Below are 26,710 nucleotides of genomic sequence, written 5' to 3' on the forward strand. Positions count from 1 at the left end.
TGCTTGACCTCTTTCCAGGGGAAAACCTTTGATATCGTCAACTGTGTAAAGATATTCCTGCTCTGCTATGCGGGATTTTCGTTTGTGGATGCTCATTAAGCCAGAAAGTGCAAGGCAGTGCTTCTGTTCTCTTTCATCCGAATGTATTCCGAATCAGGCTGCATGCAAGGGAAATCTCTGCTGGCTAATTTCTCCCATTTAGAGAGTAATTTTTGCTGTTAGGAACAGAGCCGTAGATCATCCAGGACAGTAGTGAAATGAGAGTTCATCATAGGAGATTTATATCAGTACCCTGAACTCAAGGGAAGTGAATGATTGGGCCAGTGGTTATGATATTGATTATCTTAGAATGTGCTGGAGGATGAGGTGTCTGCTCTGTTTGAGGAGAATTGGGACCTTGAGGAAAGATGGCAACACAGAACTTTTTTTTCTTTTTTAATTTTTATTGAAATATAATTGATTTACAATGTTGTGTTAGTTTCAGGTGTACAGCAAAGTGATTCAGTTATATATATATATTCTTTTTTAGATTCTTTTCCATTATAGGTTATTACAAGATATTGAGTAGAATTTCCAGTGCTGTACAGTAGGTCCTTGTTGGTTATCTATTTTATATATAGTAGTGTATATATTTTACTCCCAAATTCCTGATTTATCCCTCCCCGCCCTTTCCCCTCTGGTAACCATAAGTTTGTTTTCTACGTCTGTGAGTCTATTTCTGTTTTGTATCATTTTTTTAGATACCACATATAAGCACAATCATATGGTATTTGTCTTTCTCTTTCTCACTTGCTTCACTTAGTATGACAATCTCTAGATCCATCCATGTTGCTGCACATGGCATTATTTCATTCTTTTTTATGACTGAGTAATATTCCATTGTATATGTACCACATCTTCTTTATCCACTCATCTGTCGATGGACAGTTAAATTGCATCCGTGTCTTGGCTGTTGTAAATAGTGCTGCTGTGAACATTGGGGTGCAAGTATGTTTTCAAACTGTGGTTTTATCCAGATATCTGCCCAGGAGTAGGATCTCTGGATCATATGGTAACTCTTTTTTTAGTTTTTTAAGGAACCTCAATACTGCTCTTTATAGTGGCTGCACCAATTTATGTTCCCACCAACAGTGTAGGAGGGTTCCTTTTTCTCCACACCCTCTCCAGCATTTGTTATTTGTAGACTTTTTGATGATGGCCATTCTGACTGAACAGAAAGCTCTTATGATTTCACTTGTTTTGGGTAAGTGGACTTTTACCCCTGGACATGCCCTCGATGTCTAGGACGGTGAGCAAGTACACTGCGTTACCAGAAAGAAGGCAAAGGTTTGGCTTAGGATGAACACAGAGCGCGGAGCTTAGAGAAAATCACACATGGGCACGTGCACACACACAAACACAGTGTCTTTATGTCTGTCATCAAGTCACATGTAATCCTTAGAGAATTGGGCTCAGATGGAAATATTTCTCTTGAGCTCGTCTCTCTCATCTCTACACCTCACACACACAGGTCCCCTCAGGCTCTTCTCCCTCTTGAGCCTTCCAGGACCCACCCCTAGTCCTCATTCCTTCCTGGCTGCATAACACAAAGTTTTCCCATCTCTTCCATCTCCCAGGAGGGTATATTGTCTGTCTCAGGAATCAGCATTAGTCTTGCAGAGCCAAGCATCTACAAGACACACAAGCCGTCCTCTTGGTAGTATTGATGGCCTCTCTGAGCAACACTTGTCAAGCTGAGAAATTTATGTCTCTTTACAGCATCTTCCAATATTCTTCTTCTAAAATCTTCCACCCCATCAAGGGTGAAAAGAGGAAGGACGGGGTTGGGGGAGGAAGGCGGAAGGAAGAAAGGAAGAGAGGAAAGGAAAGAAAGAAGGAAAGGAGAAAAAGAGAGCAAAGTACCCACTTGGCAGTGGACTTTGCAGTATGTGTTTGTGAGACCCTAATGGAGGACATGGAAAACCTCAGGCCACTAAAACCCTGTGGTACATTTCTTGGCAAAGAAGCGTGGACCATTTGACAATCCTTCTATCCATGTGGCCAAAAATTGTTCTTCCTGTTATTCTAGAGCTAATTAGAAGACTGCTGACTGAGGGAGTCTACAGACGAGGATTCTAGTTCCAACTCTGCTCTAGCTGAGTTGGGACAAGTGAATTTTCTTCTCTAGTTCTCAATTTCTTCAATAGTGCGGTGGTGGGAGGAGGGGGGTGGAGGAGAAGGAAGAGGAGGGGATACTTTAATGGTTTGGTGAGGGCTCTGAGCCTGATGCTTCACATCAGCTAATGTACACAAAGTCACGTGCAGTAAATTACTCTCAACCTCGTTCACCATCCACCTGCCACATTGACCTTCCATTGGATCCTTGAACTTGTCAAGCCTTTCCTCCCTCAGAGCCTTCACTTAAGCTGTGCCCTCTGCCCAGAGCTCTTCCCTCCACCCCACCCTCCATCACCCGTGGCTTCCTCTCCTTCATCCTCAAGGGCTTAGTGTAAATGTGACATCCTCGGGTATAACACCCTGTCTGGAAGAGGTTCCCCTCCCAACATTGAGCACAATTTGTAATTTTTTTTTTTTATTTTGCATAACAAGTTTATTTTTAAAAGGCATATAGACAGTAAACAAAGTAAACATCCCATCAAGATCTTAACTTCTGCCAAGTATTATCTGTCCTAGAATTGCTCCATTAAGTCCCAGTCTCTAGACATCTTAAATTCAATAATCGTCATCTTCATCAGAGTCCATTACTTTTCTTCTGCTGAATTTAACTGTTGTTTTCTTTTCTGTTTGTTGGCTTACTTTCTCAAGGATTTCTATTAAACCTTGTTCTGACACCTTCCCACTTAGTTGTCCATACCGTGCCATCTGTATAAGGTAATTCTCTACTGCTTTAGTTTTCTCAGGCTTTACAAGTGCTAAGTTACTTAATCGGGCCCGGGCTGACTGATCCAGAACTTGGGCTAAGATACTGTTTCTCATTTCTGCTTCCCTTTGCTTTGCTTCCTGTTGTGCTACATCGCCAGGGTCCTGGCACACGGCAGACCCTTGGGTCGGAACAATTAAATTCTAGAAAACATTCGGCAGGAACGCTAGTCGAAGCAGGCTAAATCCACGAGCTAAGGGCACCGAGAGACCCGAGGGGCTGAGAATTCTGTTTGGGACCAATGCCTGCCCGGGCGAGAACCAGCCCCTGCCCGGGAGAGGCCCCCCCACACCCGCCCGGGGCAGCACGTGGTCCTCTGGCCGCCCGAGACCCCACACGGCCTGTAATTATTTTATTTGTATGTTCTTTTGCTTCTGTCCCAACCCCCATCCAACATTAAGCTCCAGAGCAGGCAGGGACCTACTTTTTCTTTGTCTTTTCTCTGACCTTTTTACCTTTCTGTGCCCCACCATCTGGCACCTGGTAAATACACCATTAAACAGCTGCTAAATAAGCCAGTGAATTAGTCCTGATTTAGTGGATTTAGGACTGAGGTTTGGAGAAGTTAAAATAACCCGCTCAATGTCAGACAGCTAGGAATTGGACTCAAGCTCACATCCACCTGACTCCAGAACTGCTCCCCTGTACCACCAGGGTGGAGTAGCTGGATGGACTTCTGGAAGGGGAATCAGTGAGAGGATTTCCAAAGTTCCCTCCCACTCTACATTTTTCTGCAACACCAAGAGAAGTTCGAACCCCCAAAAAGTTTCCATTTCTCTCTCTCCACTCTGTCCTGATGTATTGTAATTACAGAACCAGGTCCCTGGCTGATATAGACTGAAGGAGTTAATTTCACTCTCCCAAATATGGAATCAACCATCCCTGTAATACGTTATTCACTCAGCAGGATCTGACTCTTCCAATGTTATACAGACATTATCTGTTTAACCCTCACCAAACCCATGTGAGTTTGATATCGGTCACACAGTATGATTTCCCTTTAATCAGTGAGGACTGTGGGGAAGGAAAGGTAACCAGAAAGCCCATAGGTATCATATTTAACTCAAGTACAACGTCTCATGTTTTCACAGATCAATAGAAGTTAAAAGAAAAAATAGTGGTTTGTGTGGTTTCAATACTCTGATGCCTTCCTTCTATGCATCAAACATTTTGAACTAAATACATAATTTAAACACATAATAATCATTCCATCTTAAGTTCACTGCATGGTAGTATTAATAATATCTTACGGTATGTAAAGCACTTTAATATAAAATGAAAAGCCAAAGGTAGTTTCTTTGTAGCCATATAAGCACTGAATTTAAAGGATTTGTCTTTAGGTCCTTTACCTCTAAATCACTACATTTTAACGTTTCAGGGAATTTTTAAGAATACAACTGTTTGAAACCATTATGCTATTCTGCCACATTTTTAATATAGGAATATTAAGCTTCACACACACACACTCTGTTGTTGTCAAGAGGAAATATGATCACATATGTTAAGTGCTGGACACATAGCTAGCCCATGGTACGTAGTTAATAATGGCAACAACAGATAATTCCTCCTAACCTTTACCTGTACAAGTGTTGATTACACGCTTAGAACTCTTGCCCCAGAGAAGTGCACATGTGTAAATACCACACAAATCTCTGCATGAATTGAGAGGGGGCTACATGTAAATATATACTCCATCTCATTTTATTCTCTCAGTGATTTGGGAAGATACAGAGGATACCTCTGTTGTACAGGTGAAGAAAGGGCTATCTCCACGACGTAACACAGGGCTTTGGGCCCCATGACTCCATCCTTTCTTCTAGAAGAAATCGTACCAAAGGTGCTATCATGACATGGCACAAAGGGCTGAAACATCCAGTATTGTATGATGAAATCTAGATTTCAGCATTGAGCGATTAAAATCATGTCCTCCTTATTCCTACCAGTACTAAAGGCTGACAGAAAGAGCGCATTTGGTCATGAGCACATCCACGTCACAGCGATAAAGATCTGATTCCCTTCAGCCTTGGTGTTCTGTGTGTATCATCCCCAGATTTCACAGTGGGTTGGAGTAGCTTCTAAATGCCTCCTCAAGTCCCATCGGTGGTACAAACTAGGAAGAAAAGCAAACAAAGCAAAAAAGATCAGTGTTTCTGGAGTGCTTAGATGTTGGTTCACTGGGGCTGATGGTCATATAGATTTAGCTAGGGAGTAAGTCTAAATTCCCTATTTTATGTCCTGCAAGATCTTACCAAAAAGTTCAAGTAATAACCCTTGTTAACATTTATTGAGTGCTTTTTCTGTGCCAGGATCTGTTCTAAATGCTTTAGCGCATCAGCACATTTTGCTTTTACTACATCTATTATATCGTTTGGTCAAGTTGTTTCTATTTTAAAATACTGATTATAAAAACTAATAACTCGGTGAATTCTGGATCAAGATGGCAGAGTAGGAAGATACTGAGCTCACCTCCTCCCACAGACACAAAAAAACTACAACTACATATAGAACAACTATCTCTGAGAATGACCTGAAGACTAGCAGAACAGGTTTTCTAAAACTAAGGATACAAGGAAAAGACCACATTGAGATGGGTAGAGGAGCAGAGATGTGGTCTAGTCAGAACCTACACCCCTGGTGCCCTGACCCACAGAGGGAGGGATATCACAGCCATGGTGGTTTCCCCTGAGGAGCGAGGGGTTTGAGCCCCACATTGGGCTCCCCAGCCTGGGGGAGCTGCACCAGAAAGATGAGCCCCTATAACGTCTGGCTTTGAAAGCCAGAGCGGCTTCTGTCCAGGAAAGCTGGAGGGCTGTGGAAAACTGAGACTTAGTTCTTGAAGAGCATACACACATACTCACTTGCTCCAAGTCCCAGTGCAGAAGCAGCAGCTTAAAAAGTGCCTGTGTCAGGCTTCCCTGGTAGTGCAGTGGTTAAGAATCCGCCTACCAGTGCAGGGGACACGGGTTCGAGACCTGGTCCGGGAAGATCCCACATGCCATGGAGCAACTAAGCCCACGAGCTACAACTACTGAAGCCCACGTGCCTAGAGCCCGTGCTCCGCAACAGGAGAAGCCACTGCAATGAGAAGCCCGTGCACCGCAACAAAGAGCAGCCCCCGCTCACTGCAACTAGAGAAAGCCCGCATGCAGCAACGAAGACCCAACGCAGCCAAAAATAAAATAAATAAAATAAATAAATTTTTTTTAAGAACTGCCTGTGTCATAGAAGAAAGAGATTCATTGACTAAATTTTAGGGCATGTGCTGGAGGGGCAGAGATCTGGTGAAATTTTCTCCAGGGACAGAAGAAGTGGCAGGTGCCATTTTTTTTTAAAACTCTCCTTCCACCTCACGGGCCCAGCATGGGCATGTACCATTTCTGTCACTCTCCATCAACTTAACTAACACCATGTGCACCAACCAAGCATTTCCCTGAGGACCTACCCTGCCCAACCTGCCTGCCCCAACTGGCTCCCCCAAAGCAGCTGCTGCCACGTTCTACCCAGCAGGCATCCCCAGCTGGCACTGGCACCCCTCCAGGTGTCTCCTGCTCCAGGGATCCAGCCCCACATACCAGCATACCCACAACAGTCTCAGTCAGGCCTCAAAGCCACTTCAGAGTGAAAGACACACAGTGAAGAAGTGGAAAAAGATATTCTATGCAAATGGAAACAAAAAGAAAGCTGGGGTATCAATACTTGCATCAGATTAAATAGACTTTAAAGCAAAGACTGTAAAAAGAGACAAAGAAGGACCTTACATAATAATAGAAAAGATTAATCCAACAGCAAAGCAAATATTAACAGACATAAAGGAGAAATTGACAGCAATACAATAATAGTAGGGGACTTTAACACCCCACTTATATCAATGGATAGATCATCCAGAAAGAAAATCAATCAGGAAACATTGACCTTAAATGACACATTATATCTGATTGACTTAATATATAAATACAGAATATTCCACCCCAAAAGAGCAGGATATGCATTTTTCTGAAATGCACTTAGAACATTCTCCAGGATCACGTTAGACGAGAAAATGAGTCTCAAATGTAAGAAGACTGAAATCATTTCAAGCATCTTTTCCCACCACAATGGTATAAGACTAGACTCTCAGTTACAAGAAGAAAACTGTGAAAAACACAAAGACTTAAAGGCTAAACAACATGCCACCAAACATGCTTCTTCTGGTCCATGGATCACTGAAGAAATCAAGGAGGAAATCACAAAATACCTGGAGACAAATGAAAATAGAAACAAAACATTCCAAAATCTGTGGGACTCAGCAAAGGCAGATCTAAGAGGGAAGTTTATAGCAATAGAGGCCTACATCAGGAAACAAGAAAAATCTCAAATAAACAATCTAACATTACACCTACAGGAACTAGAAAAAGAAGAACAAAGCCCAAAGTTAGTAGAAGAAAAAGAAATAATAGAGATCAAAGTGGTAATAAATGAAAGAGACTAAAAACCAATAGAAAAGATCAATGAAACTAAGAGCTGGTTCTTTGAGAAGATAGACAAAATTGATAAACCTTTAGCTAGACTCATCAAGAAAAAAAGAGAAAGGGCCCAAATGAATAAAATCAAAAATGAAAGAGAAGTTACAACCGACACCACAGAAATACAAAGAATCATAAGAGATTACTACAAACAATTATATGCCAACAAATTAGATAACTGCAAAGAAATGGATAAATTCCTGGAAACATACAGTCTTCCAAGACTGAATCAGGAATGGGGCAGGGGCGGGGGGGTGTTTGTGGTGGTGATGGGATGACTTGGGAGACTGGGATTGACATATGTACACAAATATGTATAAAATAGATAACTAAGAAGAACCTGCTGTATAAAAAAAAATAAAATTCAAAAAACAACAAAAAAAGACTGAATCAGGAAGAAACAGAAAATCTGAACAAACTGATCACTAGTAATGAAATTGAATCAGTAATCAAAAAAACCCCAACAAACAAAAGTTCAGGACCAGCCGGCTTCACAGGTGAATTAAACAACTTTCCCAAGGTCACATTCCAGAGCCCATGCACTTAACCCTTACACAAGAATTCCTCTCGCTATACAAAGTGATCTGGTGTTCCTAATGGGGACTCCAAGCTACTATAAGAAGCTGAGTTCCAAAGTTAAAATAAAATAAATGGGAGTTGGGCTTCCCTGGTGGTGCAGTGGTTGAGAATCCGCCTGCCAATGCAGGGGACACGGGTTCGAGCCCTGGTCCGGGAAGATCCCACATGCCACGGAGCAACTAAGCCCGTGCACCACAACTACTGAGCCTGCACTCTAGAGCCCGTGAGCCACAACTACTGAGCCCACGTGCCACAACTACTGAAGCCCGTGCGCCTGGAGCCTGTGCTCCACAACAAGAGAAGCTACCGCAATGAGAAGCCTGTGCACTGCAATGAAGAGTGGCCCCTGCTCGCTGCAACTAGAGAAAGCCCATGTGCAGCAACGAAGACACAAATCAGCCAAAAATAAAATAAATTAACTAAATAAATAAAATTTTAAAAAAAATAAAAAAATAAAAAAATAAAAATAAATGGGAGTATTACAGAATGGGTGAGTGTTAAGTGCACTTGATTGACTTTCTTTGGAAATGAGCAGGAAGTTCTTTTGAATTTAGCCAAACTAAGTGGGCCAAGTTTGGCATTTGTTTCCTTCCCATCTTAGGCCATTCTCACCTTCTCAGATGTATCTTCTCTCTGGAAGACTTCTCTGAGTTCCTGCTCTTAATTTTCAGTACCTAATTCCCATAGATGCATGTTCTACACTAGGATAGACTATGACATTAGTTCGTAACCAGCTGAACCTTTTAGTAGTTGACTCAGAAAGAGCAAGGAATACAGAGTTGTAACCACCTAAGGGGCATTGAGGCTGACATATACTGAGATCTTGTCCTCTGGAAGAGCATATTTTAGATACTCACCTCCTCTTCCTCTACCCATCAACTCTAAAATTCTCCAACTGTGCATTTTTTAAAATCTGTATTATTCCAAAAGACAAAACGTGTGTATTGCAAAAAATACAGATAAACAAAAAGAAACAAGCAAGGAAACATACCAAATTCTTCCCACCTGGAGATATCCATCATTAATCCCTTGGTGTGTAGCTCTCCAGAGCCTTTGATGTGAGATTACCTTCTCTACCTTCTGATGTGTGACAGCTCTTTACACCGATATTTGGCCTCAAACACAGATATTTTGTCCTTGTGTTTAATTTTTCTACAAACAAAATTACTCCAGCTTTCCAGACAATTTTTTCAGACCCCACCACCCCATTCCCCATCATCACCCTGGCCTTCATTCCAGCCTGAACTAAATAAGATGCCGCACTTTAGAAGAACTCCAACCTTTCTCAGTGTGAGACGCTGAGCTCCTGTTGACAGATCTCGTGAGATCAGCACCATCCTAATAGCCACCTTCTCTTTTGTTTCTTTGTTCTCCACAGCTTTTTGCAATCTTTGCATTTGCAACATGCGGTGGCTATTCCGGAGGCCTGCGGCTGAGTGTGGACTGTGTCAACAAGACGGAAAGTAACCTCAGCATTGACGTAGCGTTTGCCTACCCGTTCAGGTAGGGAATGGTGACTTGTGCTCACTCGTCTTCCGGAGGGGCAGGGCACTTTCTTCTTTCTGTGGTTTCTTTAAAAAATGCAATCTCCCAGGGACTTCCGAGTAAAAAGAGAGGATTTTTCCTGAGCCTGCAGAATGCCCAAACAAGTAAAATGCCCACCTAACATCCTACCCTGGGAAAAATTATTCCATGGGAGTTGTACTTTCAAACGAGAATTAACTCTCCCTCCCCCAAAAAATGCTACAGATTGCCCAGTATTGGGGTCCATCAATATGGAGACCTCAGTTATACAATTTCTTCCTCCCCGTCCATAATTCTTTAAGGTCTCCCAAATTCTCTCTAGAATTGTGTGGTCACCTCTCATTTCATACTGACTATGCGATCCTGGCTGATAATGCATTTAATGATATTAATAGCTAATACTGTTTCCATGTGCCATTGTGCTTAGCTTAAATATCATTAAGTCATCACAGTGACCTTTTGAGGGGAGTACAAGTACCATCGCCATTTTCAAATGAGGAAACTGAGGCGCAGATACATTTGCCCACATTCCCTTGGCCAGTAGGTGGCAGAGTCAGTGTTTGAACCCACTCGGGTTAAGCTCAGGATTCACATCTACTTCCGTTGCTTGAGATAACTCTTTCAACCTCTTTATAAGTTCACTATGAAAGGTAAGACCTGTCTATAAAATGATGACTAGATACCTACTAGGACTTGTCCCACATCAGACATCCTGTGATTCTGATCCATCTACCCAAAGTGGATTAATTGAATTCAATTTCTAAATAATTTGTTTCTGTAAAAGTACCAAGCACTTGGTACCAAATAACTGGCGTGATTTTGTAAAACACTTTCAACATAATATTTTGACATCTTATTAATATACTCTCATGTGTGCCCTTCAATTTAGCAAACATTTGTCAAATATTCATTCTGTGCCAGATACAGTGCTGGCTCTGGAATTACAGAGAAAAGTAGAAATTAGCCCCTAAAAACTTTTCTTAAATAGGCAAGTACAGTGTTTTCCAAAATCTTACTCATGGAGCCCTAGATATTTAATGTTTCTAAAAAGAAAGGAAAAGAGGAAGAAAGTAAGAAGAAAGAGATAGAGAATAAGAGGGAGAGAGGGAAGGAAGGAGAGAGGGAGGGAGGGAGGCAGAATTTTTTTAATATAAATTTATTTATTTATTTATCTATTTATTTATTTTATTTTTGGCTGTGTTGGCTCATCGTTGCTGCACATGGGCTTTCTCTAGTTGCGGTGAGCGGGGGCCACTCTTCATCATGGTGCGTGGGCTTCTCATTGCGGTGGCTTCTCTTATTGCAGAGCATGGGCTCTGCGTGTGCGGGCTTCAGTAGTTGCTGCACATGGGCTCAGTAGTTGTGGCTCGCGGGCTTTAAAGCACAGGCTCAGTAGTTGTGGCGCACGGGCTTAGTTGCTCCGCGGCATATGGGATCTTCCCAGACCAGGGCTCGAACCCGTGTCCCCTGCATTGACAGGCAGATTCTTAACCACTGTGCAACCAGGGAAGTCCCAGAATTTTTAAATTATATGATAAAATAAGTTTAAGAAATACTTCTTAGCACTTTGCCATTCTAATACACATTTTGAATCACCAAGAACACAATGTTTCCCCAAACATATTTGGCCACAGAAACCCTTTCTCACTGAGCACCTCAGAAGATTTGTATATCATGGAACGCATCCTTAGTATACTGATCTAGTGAACTTTTCCTAGTCCAAAACAAAAGTGACTCAGTTCACAGCCAATGAATCACGCAGACAGGGCATTTATACCAATGTATTAAATGGTTTTTAAGAGTCATACAGTGATAAAAGTTGCAAACACCTCTGCTCAAGTAGATACTCTCCTAATTAACTAATAAGGAGTCCAAAGCAGAGAAATATTAAGTATAGAATGCCTGGTAATTTAGTAATAAGAGCTTCCTATGCTAGTGGAAGTGGGAGTGGGGATGCTTGACACATCTGAAGGTTCTGGAGGAACTCCTTGGCTTTAGTGTGGAATGGCCAAGCCAGTGCATGCTTACTCATCAACACAGGGGATCTAGAAGAGGAGATGAGAATTTTCTCTGGCTGAGCAACAGGGGTGGGATGCTTAGTAACATTATTCGTGACATTGTAAGGTCTGCATTGCTTTCTACCAGGATTTCCCACCAAGAGATATGGTAGAAGCAGATGACTTGAAGATCAGTCCCTTAATTTTTTTTTTTTTATAAATTTATTTACTTATTTATTTATTGGCTGTGTTGGGTCTTTGTTACGGTGGACGGGCTTCTCATTGCGGTGGCTTCTCTTGTTGCGGAGCATGGGCTCTAGGCGCGTGGGCTTCAGTAGTTGTGGCTCGCGGGCTCTAGAGCACAGGCTCAGTAGTTGTGGCGCATGGGCTCAGTTGCTCCGTGGCGTGTGGGATCTTCCTGGACCAGGGATCGAACCCATGTCCCCTGCATTGGCAGGCGGATTCTTAACCACTGCGCCACTGGGGAAGTCCCAGTCCCTTAGTATTTAAAGAGCAACAGGTCGCTGAACATTGAACACAGGTCTCTCTGTCCCTCAAACTAAAAGATACCAGTAAAGAAACCTGTGTAGTTGGAAAACCAGTGCCTAGGTTGGGGTGGTGGTGGAGAGCAGGGTGATATCTAACTTCACGCAGCCCTTAGCTAAGTGAACAATTTGAAAAGGGCTTTCACACAAACATTTTCCAGGCTTGGGCTTCTTCATTTTCTTCCTAAGCCATATTACTGGCCCAATTAAAAACAACTGGAGAAACTGGATAAAAAGGTTTATTACCATCTGTAAGTATAGTGGCCTGCTCATTTGAAAGAGTTTTACTTGGGTTCTGAAACAAAAATTATGAACCTTTTTTTTTTTTTTAACAGCAGAACTTTTCTTCCATACCTTATCTTGCTCTGAAGCTCTCTCTATATAACAGATATGAGTCATTGAAAAAGTTGAACAAGAGGAGGAAGGGGACTTGAAGCATCCAGCTGGTCTTCCTGAGCCCTCTCCCTGCCACACACATTGCCCACCCCCAGCTGTACCGCGCTTGTAATATCTCTTCAGAACCCTAGGTCTCCTAGAAGCATTTTAAAAACCACCATTCTAGAAAAAAGCAAGAAAGCTTTTGCCACTCTGCAGATCACATCTGTACAATATTTACTGTCTATACTGTTAAGAAATCAAGATTAGCCTATCTCCTCCCACAGAATGTCTTACCTTTTTGTCCCATTAATGTCCATGTAGGAGATATACATTCCAAAGAGGCCCAATTTTACTAGAGTTGCAATTTCAATTGTGCATTTGGGTACTTAAAAATATTGTGCCACTATCTTTTCGGGGAATATTTCAGTAGTAAGAGAAACATCTAGAATTTATTCAGATTACTCTGAAGTCATTTGTTTCAGAAGTAAGGTGGTTTAGCAAGATGCTGGTGATGGAAATCATCAAAAAGTTATTTTCTTCTAAAATTTTACAAGCCAATGTCTTTGCACAGCAAAGGAAACCATAAACAAGACGAAAAGACAACCCTCAGAATGGGAAAAAATATTTGCAACTGAAACAACGGACAAAAGATTAATCTCCAAAATATACAAACAGCTCATGGAGCTCAATATCAAAAAAACAAACAATCCAATCAAAAAATGGGAGGAACACCTAAATATACCAAAGAAGACATACAGATGGCCAAGAGGCACATGAAAAGAAGCTCAACGTCACTAATTATTAGAGAAATGCAAATCAAAACTACAATGAGGTGTCACCTCACACCAGTCAGAATGGCCATTATCAAAAAATCTAGAAACAGTAAATGCTGGAAAGGGTGTGGTGAAAAGGGAACCTTCCTGCACTGTTGGTGGGAATGTAAATTGATACAGCCACTATGGAGAACAGTATGGAGGTTCCTTAAAAAACTAAAAATAGAACTACCATATGACCCAGCAATCCCACTACTGGGTGTATACCCTGAGAAAACCATAATTCAAAAAGAGACGTGTATCACAGTGTTCATTGTGGCACTATTTACAATAGCCAGGACATGGAAATAACCTAAGCGTCCACCAACAGATGAATGGTTAAAGAAGATGTGGCACATATATACAATGGAATATTACTCAGCCATAAAAAGAAATGAAATTGAGTTATTTGTAGTGAGGTGGATGGACCTAGAGTCTGTCATACAGAGTGAAGTAAGTCAGAAAGAGAAAAACAAATACTGTATGCTAACATATATATGCAATCTAAAAAAAAAAAAAATGGCACTGATGAAACCTAGTGCCAGGGCAGGAATGAAGAATAGACATAGAGACGGACTTGCGGGGAGGGGGAAAGCTGGGGCGAAGTGAGAGTAGCATCAACATATATACACTACCAAATGTAAAATAGTCAGCTAGTGGGAAGCAGCAGCATAGCACAGGGAGATCAGCTCAGTGCTTTGCGATGACCTAGAGGGGTGGGATAGGGAGAGGGATGGGAGGAGGCTCAAGAGGGAGGGGATATGGGGACATATGTATGCATATGCTGATTCACTTTGTTGTACAACAGAAACTAAACACAGTATTGTGAACGCAATTATACTCCAATAAATATCTATTAAAAAAATATATTAAATAAATAAATAAATTTTACAAAACAAACGTCAATGACTTGATCATAATCCTAGAAACAAAACGAGAGTATTCAGCAGTTTCTGATTATTCTGTTTATTGCAAAACACAAGGAAGACAGTAAACTCTCTAATGCCAAGTCATTTGAACAAAAACAATTAGTCTGTAAATGACAGATCAAAGGAAGCTACTTAAACTTCCTTATCAGATTATCAAATGTGAGATAATGTCAATTTACCAAAATGATAGATAATTTAACAAAATATTCATGTGCTGCTTCCAATAAATATGCCCCAAACTGTAACTCCTTCACACCACCACATGTATGCATTTTTTTCATGCACGCTTCTATCAGAAGGAATTTAATTCAGCAATATGTCCTTTTACTATGGGAATTAAAACATTGTCACTGACCTGTTTGGTCTGTGATTAAAATGAACAAACAGCATTTAAACTGTTTTTCTCATCTACTGTAAGATGCTACTTTCATAGAAAACTCATTTTGATAATTTGGGGGGTTCTGTGTTCAATATTTTTAGCACTTTATTTATACACAAAAATAGGAAGTAGAGTTTCTTATTTTAAGAAATTTTAAACACATTTGGAGGAAGCCTACTTGAGGAATGCCAAACTAACACTTTTGCATTTATATATGATGCCTGTCACACAACAGAGGAGGAATCAGAGTGGAGAGCTTAGGGACTATGGGAATAAAAGTTTTCATGGCAAAGGTTAGTTTTGAAGGGTCAGAGTATACTACATACATTATTGCACCATCTCTATGAAGGGGGTTCTGAGGTTCCAATTTGAGAGACTGAGCTGAGAGAAAATTTGTTCAGCATCACATAGAAAATCAACTCAAGATTTTGGATTTCATATGTTGTATAATATGGTCTGCTAATTGAATAAAAACTGAAGGAAAAGCAATGTTCAGGTTGTTTGAAGCATTGCTGAGTAGAGCCAAAAAATGATGATGGAGTGTAAAGTGCTAAGCTGGAAAGATGACTTTGGACAAGATTTTAGAAGACCTTGAACTCCTATGTGATTGAATATGGGGAAAGAGTCCAAGAAGGTAAGGAGAGAATAATAAGGAAAACCATTTTAAAGTGGAGAAGATAAATTTGGATTTGATCATGCTGAGTTTGTGTTTTCTATCAAGAAGTTTCATGCTTGAACCCCATGTAAGAAGAGATAGGGTAAGCCTGGAAATGGGGCTCCAAGAGTCATCTTCATGGAGTGAAAAGTAAGTCCTAGATGAAGAGAGGTCTTCAAGACAGATGGAAGAGTGGGCACACAGGGCTAAGCTCTGGGAGATGCCCACACTTAGAAGAAATGAAGGAGAGCAGTGACTGAGCAAGACCAAGAAGAGCCAGAAGGAAAAGGAGTGGGACAACCAGGCAAGTGTAGGCTTCACAGAAGGTAGGGCTACGTCATGAATGAGCGATACCACTCAGCACTTCAAAGAAAAGTGAAAACTAAAAGGCCATTGGAGGTAATGAATGGTGGTCATTAAGGAATTTCATGAGATATTTCCGTAGGAAGGAAAGCATGCCAGGCTGTTGGACAATGGCAAATAGAATTCGGTATGTTTTTCCCTCAGATGAGTAAAATGCAAAATGCTAAGGCTCGAACCATTTTCCCTTAAGCCTGTGTGAGATGATGTTTGTGAAGAAAGAGAGCAAGGTTGTTAATGACCTTCTTATAGAGAAGGCGTTCACCTCTGGCTTCTTGAAAGTAATCAGCTCATTTGATGAAGGGTGATAAACTTGCCACCTTGGCTAGACAGTCAAAAAGGTTTCCATAATAAAGGCGTAAAAATCTTCCATCATTTGAGAACAACTGAGTATAGAGAATAACAGCAGATTCATCATGAAAAGTAAATTAAGTTGTTATGTCACTTTTATGTCTGGAGTCGCCTGTCAGGATAAAAAAAGATATTGAGTTTTCTATCAATGTCAAGCACTCTTCTAGATATGGGATTAGTAATCCCTGCTTTAGATAATTAACAAAATTGCCCTTGATTGATTTATCCTAAAGAAATAACCAGAGATATAGAGAAAGAAGTATGTACAAAGGTATTTATTGTTGAATTATTCTAAGTACCTCAAAATTAGAAATAACTTATGTGTCCAAAAATAGGGAATCATCTAAGTAAAATGTGGTAGGCAGACACTGAAAGTCATTTCCTCAAATAACATTTAAGGATATATATATATATATAAAATGATTCCAGTTTTGTTTCATTTTATACTAGCTGACTGTAGCACCTGCTGCCATTGCCCATACCTGTTAGTCCCTCACGATTCACACCTACACTTTTTATTGTAAACCCATATAGCTGTTAAAGGGCTTTCTCAAGCCACAGGAACTTGCTTGGTCAGTATGCAGGGCAGGCCAGAAATGCTGGGGAGTTAATATCTCCTGGAGCAGCCTTCATCCAATGACAAATGTGAGTTGGAGGATAAATATCCTAAGTGCCTCACCTCTCCTGGGGCACAGCTCTGAGCCAGGTCCCACACCATCTCTCAGAAGAACCCAGCAGGTACTTCCCACAGTGGAAACATGGTCATTAACACACCTTTTACTACCTGCTTTCCCTTTCCTGTCTCAATTCTCCACTGGCCTATTGGTGTTTCCGGAGATGAATCTTCCAAAAACAAGTTGCTCTCAAATCTTGATCTCAGGGTCTGCTTCTGGGTAATCCAACCTAAGACACTACCATTGTGTGAATTACCAACATTAAAGAAAGTGGATGGATGAATGGGTAGGTGAGTGGGTGGGTGGATGGATGGATAGACAGGTGGATGGATAGATAGGTAAAGAGAGAGAGAGGTACAGATAGATAAGTAGATAGATGGATAGATAGATAGATAGATAGATCCCTATTTTCTCTCACTCTAAAAGATGTTGTACACTGTTGCTCATATGAAAACCAGCTTTGTCAGAAATCTCCTTCATTGGTTTTCAGTTCAGGTTTCAAATTTGAAGCCACGGTTGGTTTTCTCTGTTCATGGTATCTTAGCATATGTGGTAGGTCTTTTCCAATTGACAGTCATAATAGCATGTGCTCAACCTTGGTTTCTGAAAAATAGATGATTGCTTAGATTTGGGAGATGATCCATGAGGACTCCAAAATGAATTTTGTCTAAGACGTACTCCATGGTTTGTCAGTCCACCGCAAATATATTCTCCAAATTTGGTGATTAACCACACAGCTTTTCACGTGGGATAACAACAAAAACTATGTCCTATTTATAGAGATTATGTCATGATCACTGCGTCAACATGTTAATTTATTTCTAGGTGGTGAGATTATGAATGCATCAAATATTCTTTGTACACTTGTCCACATTTTCCAGATTTTCTCCAATAAGTTTTATGACTTTTTACCCTGTGAATTTACTGAAGCAACATAATGTAGCTTGAACTCTAGAGGTGGATTGCCTGGGTTCAAATCCCCACTCTGGAACTTCCTTGCTGTGTTTTGTTGAGAATATTGCTTACCACCTCTGTTCCTTATCTGGAAAACAGAGACAGTGTTAACTATTTCATAGTAATGTTGTATTAAATAAATCATGTATAGGAAATGGTTAAAACAAGACCTGGCACTCAATAAAGTCTCTTTTAGTATATTGTTTTTACTTTCATTACCAAGAAAAGGTAATTAAAAATAGAGAGCTGAAGAAGATATTCTAGTTAATTAGCAAGATGACCCTCAAGACAACAAAATGACCCCTTTATTATGTTATATTTTACGCAGAATGGGAACTTCCCCATCCCTCTCTCTCCCAATATGCAAACATTAAGAGATGTGTACATATTTAACTATCTCTCATTTATTAACTTGCTTTAACTCTTTGACACTTATTTGGGTTGCCCTGGAAGGTATTCTTAATGGGCCTGTATTTTTTTTTCTCATTAAACTAATGGGAGAATGAAAGCCTCCCAAAGTACAGAACAGAAACACTCAGTGGCACAAGCATGATCTTCCCGGGGTTGTTCGGTGGGAGTGGGATGGGAGAATGAGATTCTGAGTCTGATCTTTGTGATCCTTGAAACAGAATTTACGATGGGTCTTCTGTGTTGAGGGAAGGGCGAGCCGGGGCGGCTTGCTGGGCACCGGCTGCAGAAGCACTGTTCTGTCTATGACTCTGGCCACTTGCTCTGATTCGCCCGCTTCTGTTTGGAACGTGGGGACAGGTGGAGGTTGATGCCAGGAAAGCTGTGGAGTTTGGGCCTTCATTTGGTAATGCTAGCTCTGTCATGGGGGGAAACATTTTCCCCCTAAGATCCTTGTCCTAGAGCAATGGTGATAAACTCTTTTTTATCATAAAGGCCAAATTGGGGAAAATAAAAATGTTAAGAGCTGCAATTTTTTATATCTTGTGTTCAGGAAATGCTGCATTTGCAATTACATTTGAGCATGTGTTTATTGTTTCTCATTACCAGAGGGTTTCACTCTTTTTGGCTAAAATTTCAGAAACTTTATGACTACAGTATCTCATTTTAATGTTATACCTTCAAATAAATTTTGGATGTGGTGAGACCTGGTGGTTCTCTGGGGCAGGCAGATGGGGAGATTGGAAGATGGTATAGCCAAAGGATTAATGGTGGATCTCTGGCCACACCCATGGCTTCACATCCAAGCTCTGCCACCCAGCAGATGGGCAAGTTATAGTCTCTCTGGGCCTAGGTTTCCTACTCTAAGCAGAAAATGAGAGTACTTTCCTCATAGTATGGTTGTAATCATTCAATTAGGTCATGCAAGTTGTTTGTGCAGCAGGGTCTGGCGCACATCAAGTATTCACTGAATGGTATCTTCCTTGCTGTTAATTGTATCAACAGAATTTGGTGCAAGGAACTGGCAGAGTACAGCTGTAGACCAAGGACAGTCCTATTTGGAGATATCTACAATAAAGAGAGGAGCTATCATTTGTAGGGAATGTCTGCACAGATCACAGAAAATGTGGCACACTGGCTGCTGCCATGGAATGGGTTAAATTAAAAAATTAGAGAATGACCAATTCATTTACTCCATCCCCACCCCACTGTTCCCCTGGCAACCTGAGTAACTGACAGAATGGGAACATTTTTGTTGCAGCACTTCTCCAAAAGGATAGTGGTGGGGAATTCCATAGAAGGATGTCTTAGTTTGGGTTCTCCCAAAAGCACATGCGGAGACAAGGATTTGTAGTTTTCTTGGCAGGTGATCCCTGGAAATACCAGTAAGGTGTGGGGTAGTGAGACAAGGAAGGGAAAAAAGCCAGTGAAGGGTGGATTAATGAGCAAGGTACCACGGTGGGCCCTGGGGCAACTGAGACTTCCAGGAAAGCGTGGATAACATGCTTCACTTCTGGCAAGTGATGAAGCTGGGGTAATTATCTACCAACTCCTGTTGGCCATCAAAAGCTGCTCCTACAGGCATTAACTCCCCAGCAGTGCATGCAGACCAAGCGTGCACTTGCAGCCCGTGAAAGCCTTCAGGCGGAGATCATGATGCTTGCTTTAGAAAGCCATCATCGTATACAGAAATGGTGAGTACCAGAGAGATATGAGTGGGCAACCAATGGCTTCTAATACAATGGAGAGACTCTTTAATCATCTCTCCTAGATCTGTGACTGATCCCATGTTGGATCATTTATTCTTTCTCTCCATAAATATTTACTGAGCACTTAGAGTGTACAAGGCCCTGAACTATATAGGCACTTGGTATATATTGGTTGGTAAAGTAGACACAGCCTCTTCCCTCATGAAATTTACAATCATTTGGGAATGGGAGGAAGGGAGAAGACATTACAGAGCTAGACAACACACACACACTCACTCACACTCACATACACACACACTCACATACACACACACTCATACACACACACACACACACTTAAAGTAGTGGCGGTTTATAAGAAAAGGTGAACATTGTACAGAAATGTGAAATGGGGATGGAGAGGGTTAAAGGACACCTATCCATATAGGATGATCCAGAAGGGCCTCCCTGAGGAGATGGCATTTAAGCCATCAGTTGAAAGAGGAGAAGAAGGGAGGTGGGCAGGGAAGGATTGGGAGTTGGGGATTAGCAGATGCAAACTAGTATATATAGGATGGATAAACAACAAGGTCCTACTGTATAGCGCAGGGAAGTATATTCAATATCCTGTTGTGATAAACCATAATGGAAAAGAATATGAAAAATATATATATATATATGTATAACTGAATCACTTTGCTGTACAGCAGAAATTAAACACAACATTGTAAATCAACTATACTTCAATAAAATTTTTTTTTTTTTTTAATTTTAAAACACACCAAAAAACACCAAAGGAGGAGAGGAGGAATGATCTAAGCCAAGGGAACAGCGTGTGCCATGCGGAGGAGATAAGACGACGAGTGGAACTGTGCTGTATTAGATTAGCTGGCTGGGGAAAATCTCTCTGATGAAGTGACAGTGGAGTGCAGACCTGCAAGAATTAAGAGAGAGAGAAGAGAGAGCTGTGCTCCTCAGAGATCCCTGAGGGTGTGTTCCGGGGAGAGGGCAGAGCCAGTGCGGGGGCCTGACGTCTGAGCTTGGGGAGAGTCTGGGAGCCAGCGAGGGACACCAGCACTGTAGGTTGGAAGGAGGAGGAGGAGGAGGAGGAGGGAGGGAGGAGATGAGCTGGAAGAAGAGGGCAGCAGCTGGATCACATAGGGTCTGGTGAGATAACGTGACGAATTGGGATTTTATACTGAGTGAGGTGGGAAGTCATTGGAGGTTTTGTGCAGTGGAGCCATGCAATTTATGTTTTTAAAAGATCTGGCTTGCAGCTATGAAGATAGTCTTAAGGGAGCATGGGGCAGGGTGAAGTCAGGGAGGCCGGTTGGGAGGCAGCTGCAGCTGTGCAGGGAAGAGACAGTGGGGGGTTAGACACATGTGGACGCAGCAGGGAGGGTACTGTGTGGTACGTAGCGCGTCAGATTCGCATGGTCATCCACGCCTCACCTCTTCCGGCAATTTGCATCTACAACCCAGCCCGGTTTGTCATCTTTTGCCAGTGATGTTGGGTAGCATTTGGTCAGTCTGGGGATCAGCTTTAATATTTTCAGTTTCTTGTTCCCAGCATTAGCTGTGGGCAACCCCTTGGGAAGGGTCACTAGTTTTTCAACACTGCATGTCATCCAGGACAGTCAAAACACAAGTAGGGAGCCAGCTGACTTAACTTGGAAGGAAACTTACACGATTCCATCGAGACATGTGTGTGAATGCGTTTCTGAAAGCAATAAGAAGTATATGAAGTGCTTAATAATTCCTCTTCATGGAATATGGTTTGAAACAAATCATTGCCTCTATCAGTCAGGGTCCAGTCAGGAAAGGAGACCTCATGCCAAGTGATTCAATTTTAAAAAGTTAATATGGGGAACTAGGGAGGCAGGGCTTGGATCAGGAGGCAATCCAGAGATTAGGGACTAGGAATCCACCACAACCCCTAAGCCCAGAGCGTGGATGGCAAAGTCAAGCCCTTGAGCCAAATCCGGCCAGCCTGCAGCCTGCTTTTACTTAGTCCGTGAGCTAAGAATGGCTTTACGTTTTTTTAATGATTACTTACATTTTAAACATTATAGTTGTGTAAGTACCTACAATTTATCCTTGGTTTTGCCCGTTGGCCCGAAAAGCCTGAAGTATTTACTATCTGTTCCTTTAAAAAGAGAAGTTTACTGACCCCTGGGCAAGAGGCGTAAAGGGAGAGGTGGTCTTATTAGAGCACAAGATGGGGCACCCGTGTGACAGAAGCTGGGACCATGGATGGAGGAGGTGTCCAGAGGAGCATGAACCAAGGTGGAGATGCAGCCACTGCTGGGCATGTGACCCAAAGCAGCAAGAGAAAGAGGGGGAGAGATATTCTGGCTTCTCCCTTGCTCCTGCCCTCTAGCCTCCCACCAGAGCTTCCCATTGGCCCAGCCTAGCTGAAAGCCAGTTGGAAAGGAAATCAGGCCCCTGAGATGCAGAGCAGAGCAGGGGAGGAGCAGGTCATGGAACTGAGAACAAGCAGGCAATGGCCAGCACAGAGTTCCTCTCTGAACAGCAGTTTCCTCATCTACAAAATGAGCAAACTGGATTGACGCTTTCTTAAGAGAATTAGACCTCTAATTCTATGAAAGCAGAAATACATTTTCCTAACTTCCTTTTAGGGGGAACAGTTATACTTGACCTCAGCTGGGAACCCGGATAGCACCCCAGCCACTGCTGCTTCAGAGAGAGCAGAAGAAAATATAAAAATTCAACAGACTTACTCTATATGTCCTTTTCTTTCAGCCTTATAGGGCTTCCTCTGATATTTATCCTATTTTGGTAAAATCTGAACAGGGCTTTTAAAACCGGGATTTGGGCCCTTTCTGAAAATAATTGCAGGTTATATAATCAAGGCTGTTGTTTCTGTTGAGCTCCCATAGGGAGGTGACAAGTGGCAGAGATTAAATCAGCGTATGCTGGGTGAGCCTTTTCTGTAGTTCTCGGTCTCCCTGTGTGTCATTTTACAGAGCAGGTGTGGGGCAGTGTGGTGGGCAGAGCCTCATTACCTGGGAGAAGCGCTACTCCCTAGAAGAATGCAAACATCGCTTTTTTCAAAGTTATAAAAAAACAAGTTCTAGTTCTTCCTTTCAGCTGTTTTCCTTCCTAGAATTAGGGGCAGGAGGTGGGGGACGAGGGTTGAGTTGCCTAGACAAGGATAAAGGAATTCAGCTATAGCAATAGCCCAGGAATGTCAGAAGGAAACATCCCACTCACATCTGTCTGTATGTCCCTTGGAAATGTTAGGTGCGTGCTCCATCCTATTAACCTCCGTCTCTGCTTCCTTCTCTTTGGGAACCAGAGGAATACTGGAGCATTCTTTGCATTCCCTGGAGCTATCAAGCAGGTGGCCAGAAGTCACACAGTATACTTTAGGAGGTTCAGCTGGTGTCATTTGAGTGATGGAGACCTGTGTGCCCCATCCTTCCCCAGCCCCACCCCTTCCCTGAGAGAATGGCATTTTGTGAGCTGTGAGCGGAATTGAATTCTCTGGGGACCATGAGCTCAAAAAGGAGACAAATGCTCAACTGCCTTGCTGGCCAGATGCTGGGCAGTCAGAACGAAAAAGCAAATGCCCGGGGGCCTGGGGCATCAAATGGTAACATCTGTGAGGCTGGGCTTTGCATTCCTAATTCCTCTTCCAGGATCCAGCTGTGGGAATTCAGAGGCCTGGACCTGAGTCGGGACTTTAGACTGTCTCTCAAAGTCAAGTGCAGGGACCCCCCCACCCCAAACCTGCATACCATGTAGAAAGCTTGTTAAAAATGGAGATCCCAAGATCCTAGCCCGGACCTACCTAATCAGCATGACTGCTGCTGGGGCCTAGGATTGATACTTCCGAAGTCCCAAATGACTCCTAGACACACAGAAACTGGAGAACTGCTGATTCAAGGAGAAATTAATAGGTAGAACTTCAATCTGCAATTGCCTAATACTTTGTGATTTAACACTGACAGATGTTTTTTTAAATATTTGGGGTTACACTTTGGTTTAAGCAAACACTTGCCTTATTTATCATACTTAACAGGATAAAATAGAAAAAGGAAAGTACCATGACTAAGCAAATGAATGTTTCTATTTTCTGTTATTCCCAAATTTCCTGTTGTGATCTATATTTCTCTTAGAATGAAAAACAATAAGTGATGAAAAAGCAAATGGTAATTTCAATTTGGCAGTAATGGACAAACTAGCAATTTCACTACCTCCCCCCCCATAATGTGCTTTTGACAATGTCCCCCCAAAAAGGGGCTGAAAAGGCAAGTGGTAGTTGCCTTTCCTCCCTAGGCCAAGTAGCAGTTAGGGCAGAAATCAAAAACTAGTAGTGTATTTTATATACGTGTGTATATATGTATATACCTGCATACACATGTATATATATATTTCCATATATATATAATGACTGACAGTTATTGGTAGGGTCATTATCCCCTTGACTGTCACAAGCAGCACTGCAGAGCTACAGTATTTTCCCCCCATTTTGCAGATAGCACACAGAGCCTTAAAACTTTTTTCAAGGTTACACAACTAGTAAATGCCAAACCTGGAAACCTGTCCAAGTCTTGTGACTTCCATGGGTATCTCAGTGGAGTTGTTTACCAACTACTCCAACCTCTATTTTAACAACAAAGAATGATGACGGAGATGATGATGAAGGTAATGATGATGATCATCATCAACATCATTATCATCAAACAAAGGCCACTATTTATTGGTCATTTTACCATATGTGAGGAACTGTACAAAACCCATCACATGTATTGTACGCTTTAGTGCTGACAACATCCCAGTGGGATAGCTACTCTGAACTCCACTTGACGGGTGAGAAAACTAAAGCTCACTGAGGTTGAATAACTTGCCCAAGGCCACACAGCTAATAAGTGGCAGGACCAGACTTTTAACAGCTGGGTTTGGCTTCCCTCAAAGGCCATGTGCTTCACCATCACGCTGAGGGGGGCAGTAGTGATGTCCTTGAGTTGACAAACCACCACAATAGCAGAGATTCTTTCCTCACTCCTAGACTTCGAGTCTGCTCCCCACCAGCAGGCAAGCTGGGCAGGCAAGAGGGATGTAGGGAATGGTTCTTGGGGACATCGTGTTCCTTGGGACTCAGAATTACAGGCATTTATTTTCCAGTTGGTTTCCCAGGTCCAGGAATAAACTCTGAAGGCAAAACAATCCCAGGCTGGGACTATCATGACCACCCTTTTTCCTTTTGCAGCTGGCTAGAATTTGAAAGAAATGAGCTGTTGCTCATACCATTTGCAGAATATTTTACTCTTTAATTTGAAAGATTCTATGCCAAAGTAGCAGCTGTCACTTGGAGACTGTTAAGGACTCACATAAATGACAGGATTTTCTAAGAATGTAGTTACACCGAAGGGTTTAGTGCCACAACAGATTCTCGTTTCCCTGGCAAAGGGATGGATTGTGGAGGGAAGCAGGAGTTGGGGAGTGGAGGTTTCCCAGATACCAATCGAGGGACTTCAACATCTTTGATCACAGTGAAGGATCTTTAGTTATAACGCTCCTTAGGCCTAACACTGAGATATCAGAAATAAGGAAAAAGTGCAGAGAACCGTTTTTCCTTAAGTGCAGAGTTCGGACTTCTTCCGAGATGTCCTTGATTAGCTCTAGGGTTCTTTAGAAATTAGCTGAGAATTATGCTCAACAACCTCTACATAAGTGAACTGGGGGTTCATTTTCCACCCTTTCTTCCACCATTTGATATTCCATCATCTAAGACACATTCTGTTGTTTATAACCACATTTTTAAATATCTCTTTTTTTATTAGAAAAAGGAACACGTTATTTTTTCTGTTCTAAAAAACCCCATTGATTGGGATTGACATATATACACTAATATGTATAAAATGGATAACTAATAAGAACCTGCTGTATAAAAAAATAAAATGAAATTCAAAAATTCAAAAAATAAAAAATAAAATAAAAACCCCATTGTATAAAAACTAATGAAGTAGAATATCAGAATCCTCCTTAATGTAACTTCTCAGAGATAATCACTGTCAAGAGTTGCAATGTGTATCATTTCAGACTTTTTCTTTGAATGTACTCATTTTTATGCAAACTGATTTTGGTGTAAATATCATTTGCAAATTAATTCTTATTTTTTAAAAAGACAGCTGTAAATATCCTCCCACATCAGCTTTTATGGATCTACCACATTCTTTGCCCTCATAGCTGTACCATAATTTATTAAGCCAATCACTTATTGATAGATATTTAGGTTGTTTTAGTTTTTCACTGTTACGAACAATGCTGCAATTAACATAGTTTTATAACTTCATTTGTAAGGTAAGTTCCTGGGACAAAAGGTATGTAAGCCTTAAATTTTCAGAGATTTTGCCAAACTCCTCTCCAGAAAGCAATTAGATGTCCACCAGGAGGATATGAAGGTGCCTGGTTCTTCACATTCTACCCAATAATGGAATCCTATAGAGGTACATATTTAATTACTAGTGAGGATAAGTGTGTTGTTATATAATTATTAGACATTTGTATTCCTGGCAAAAATTTTTGAAGAGCAGTGCACTCATCTTTTTTTTTTTTAATTTTTTTTTTTAAATTTATTTATCTATTCATGGCTGTGTTGGGTCTTCGTTTCTGTGCGAGGGCTTTCTCTAGTTGCGGCAAGCGGGGGCCACTCTTCATCGCTGTGTGCGGGCCTCTCACTGTCGCGGCCTCTCTTGTTGCGGAGCACAGGCTCCAGACGCGCAGGCTCAGCAATTGTGGCTCACGGGCCCAGCCGCTCCGCGGCATGTGGGATCTTCCCAGACCAGGGCTCAAACCCGTGTCCCCTGCATTGGCAGGCAGATTCTCAACCGCTGCGCCACCAGGGAAGCCCCACTCATCTTTCTTTATATCTGATCCCTGACACGTTCACCTTATCACTTCCCACCACCCCTGTTACCTCATTAAAGCAGCATTCCTCAGTGCACTCTGATGAGATTTGCTAATCGATGAAACATTCACTATGGGCTGAGCATGGTGCCTGGCAATGATGGAAATTTAAAAATGAA

The 26,710-nt window shown here is 41.8% G+C and overlaps 2 protein-coding genes across 2 annotated transcripts in view; one reads left to right on the top strand and one right to left on the bottom strand.

Annotated features, from left to right (window-relative positions):
- The window catches only part of SYNPR (synaptoporin), a 297,196-nt gene that overhangs the window by 173,544 nt on the left and 96,942 nt on the right, over positions 1 to 26,710 (top strand). Inside the window, exon 3 of the mRNA XM_036870695.1 lies at positions 9,380 to 9,504. Coding sequence (XP_036726590.1) covers positions 9,380 to 9,504 — 125 coding nt within the window. The remainder of the gene's footprint in view (positions 1 to 9,379; positions 9,505 to 26,710) is intronic.
- On the bottom strand, positions 2,713 to 3,393 carry LOC118903470 (programmed cell death protein 5-like). Its single transcript, XM_036868594.1, has 2 exons — positions 3,376 to 3,393; positions 2,713 to 3,063 (listed from the first exon to the last, which is right to left on the bottom strand). Exons 1-2 carry the CDS (start codon positions 3,391 to 3,393, stop codon positions 2,713 to 2,715), a joined length of 369 nt encoding a protein of 122 aa, XP_036724489.1.

The sequence above is a fragment of the Balaenoptera musculus genome, chromosome 11 (genome assembly GCF_009873245.2).
Source record: "Balaenoptera musculus isolate JJ_BM4_2016_0621 chromosome 11, mBalMus1.pri.v3, whole genome shotgun sequence".
NCBI lineage: Eukaryota > Metazoa > Chordata > Mammalia > Artiodactyla > Balaenopteridae > Balaenoptera > Balaenoptera musculus.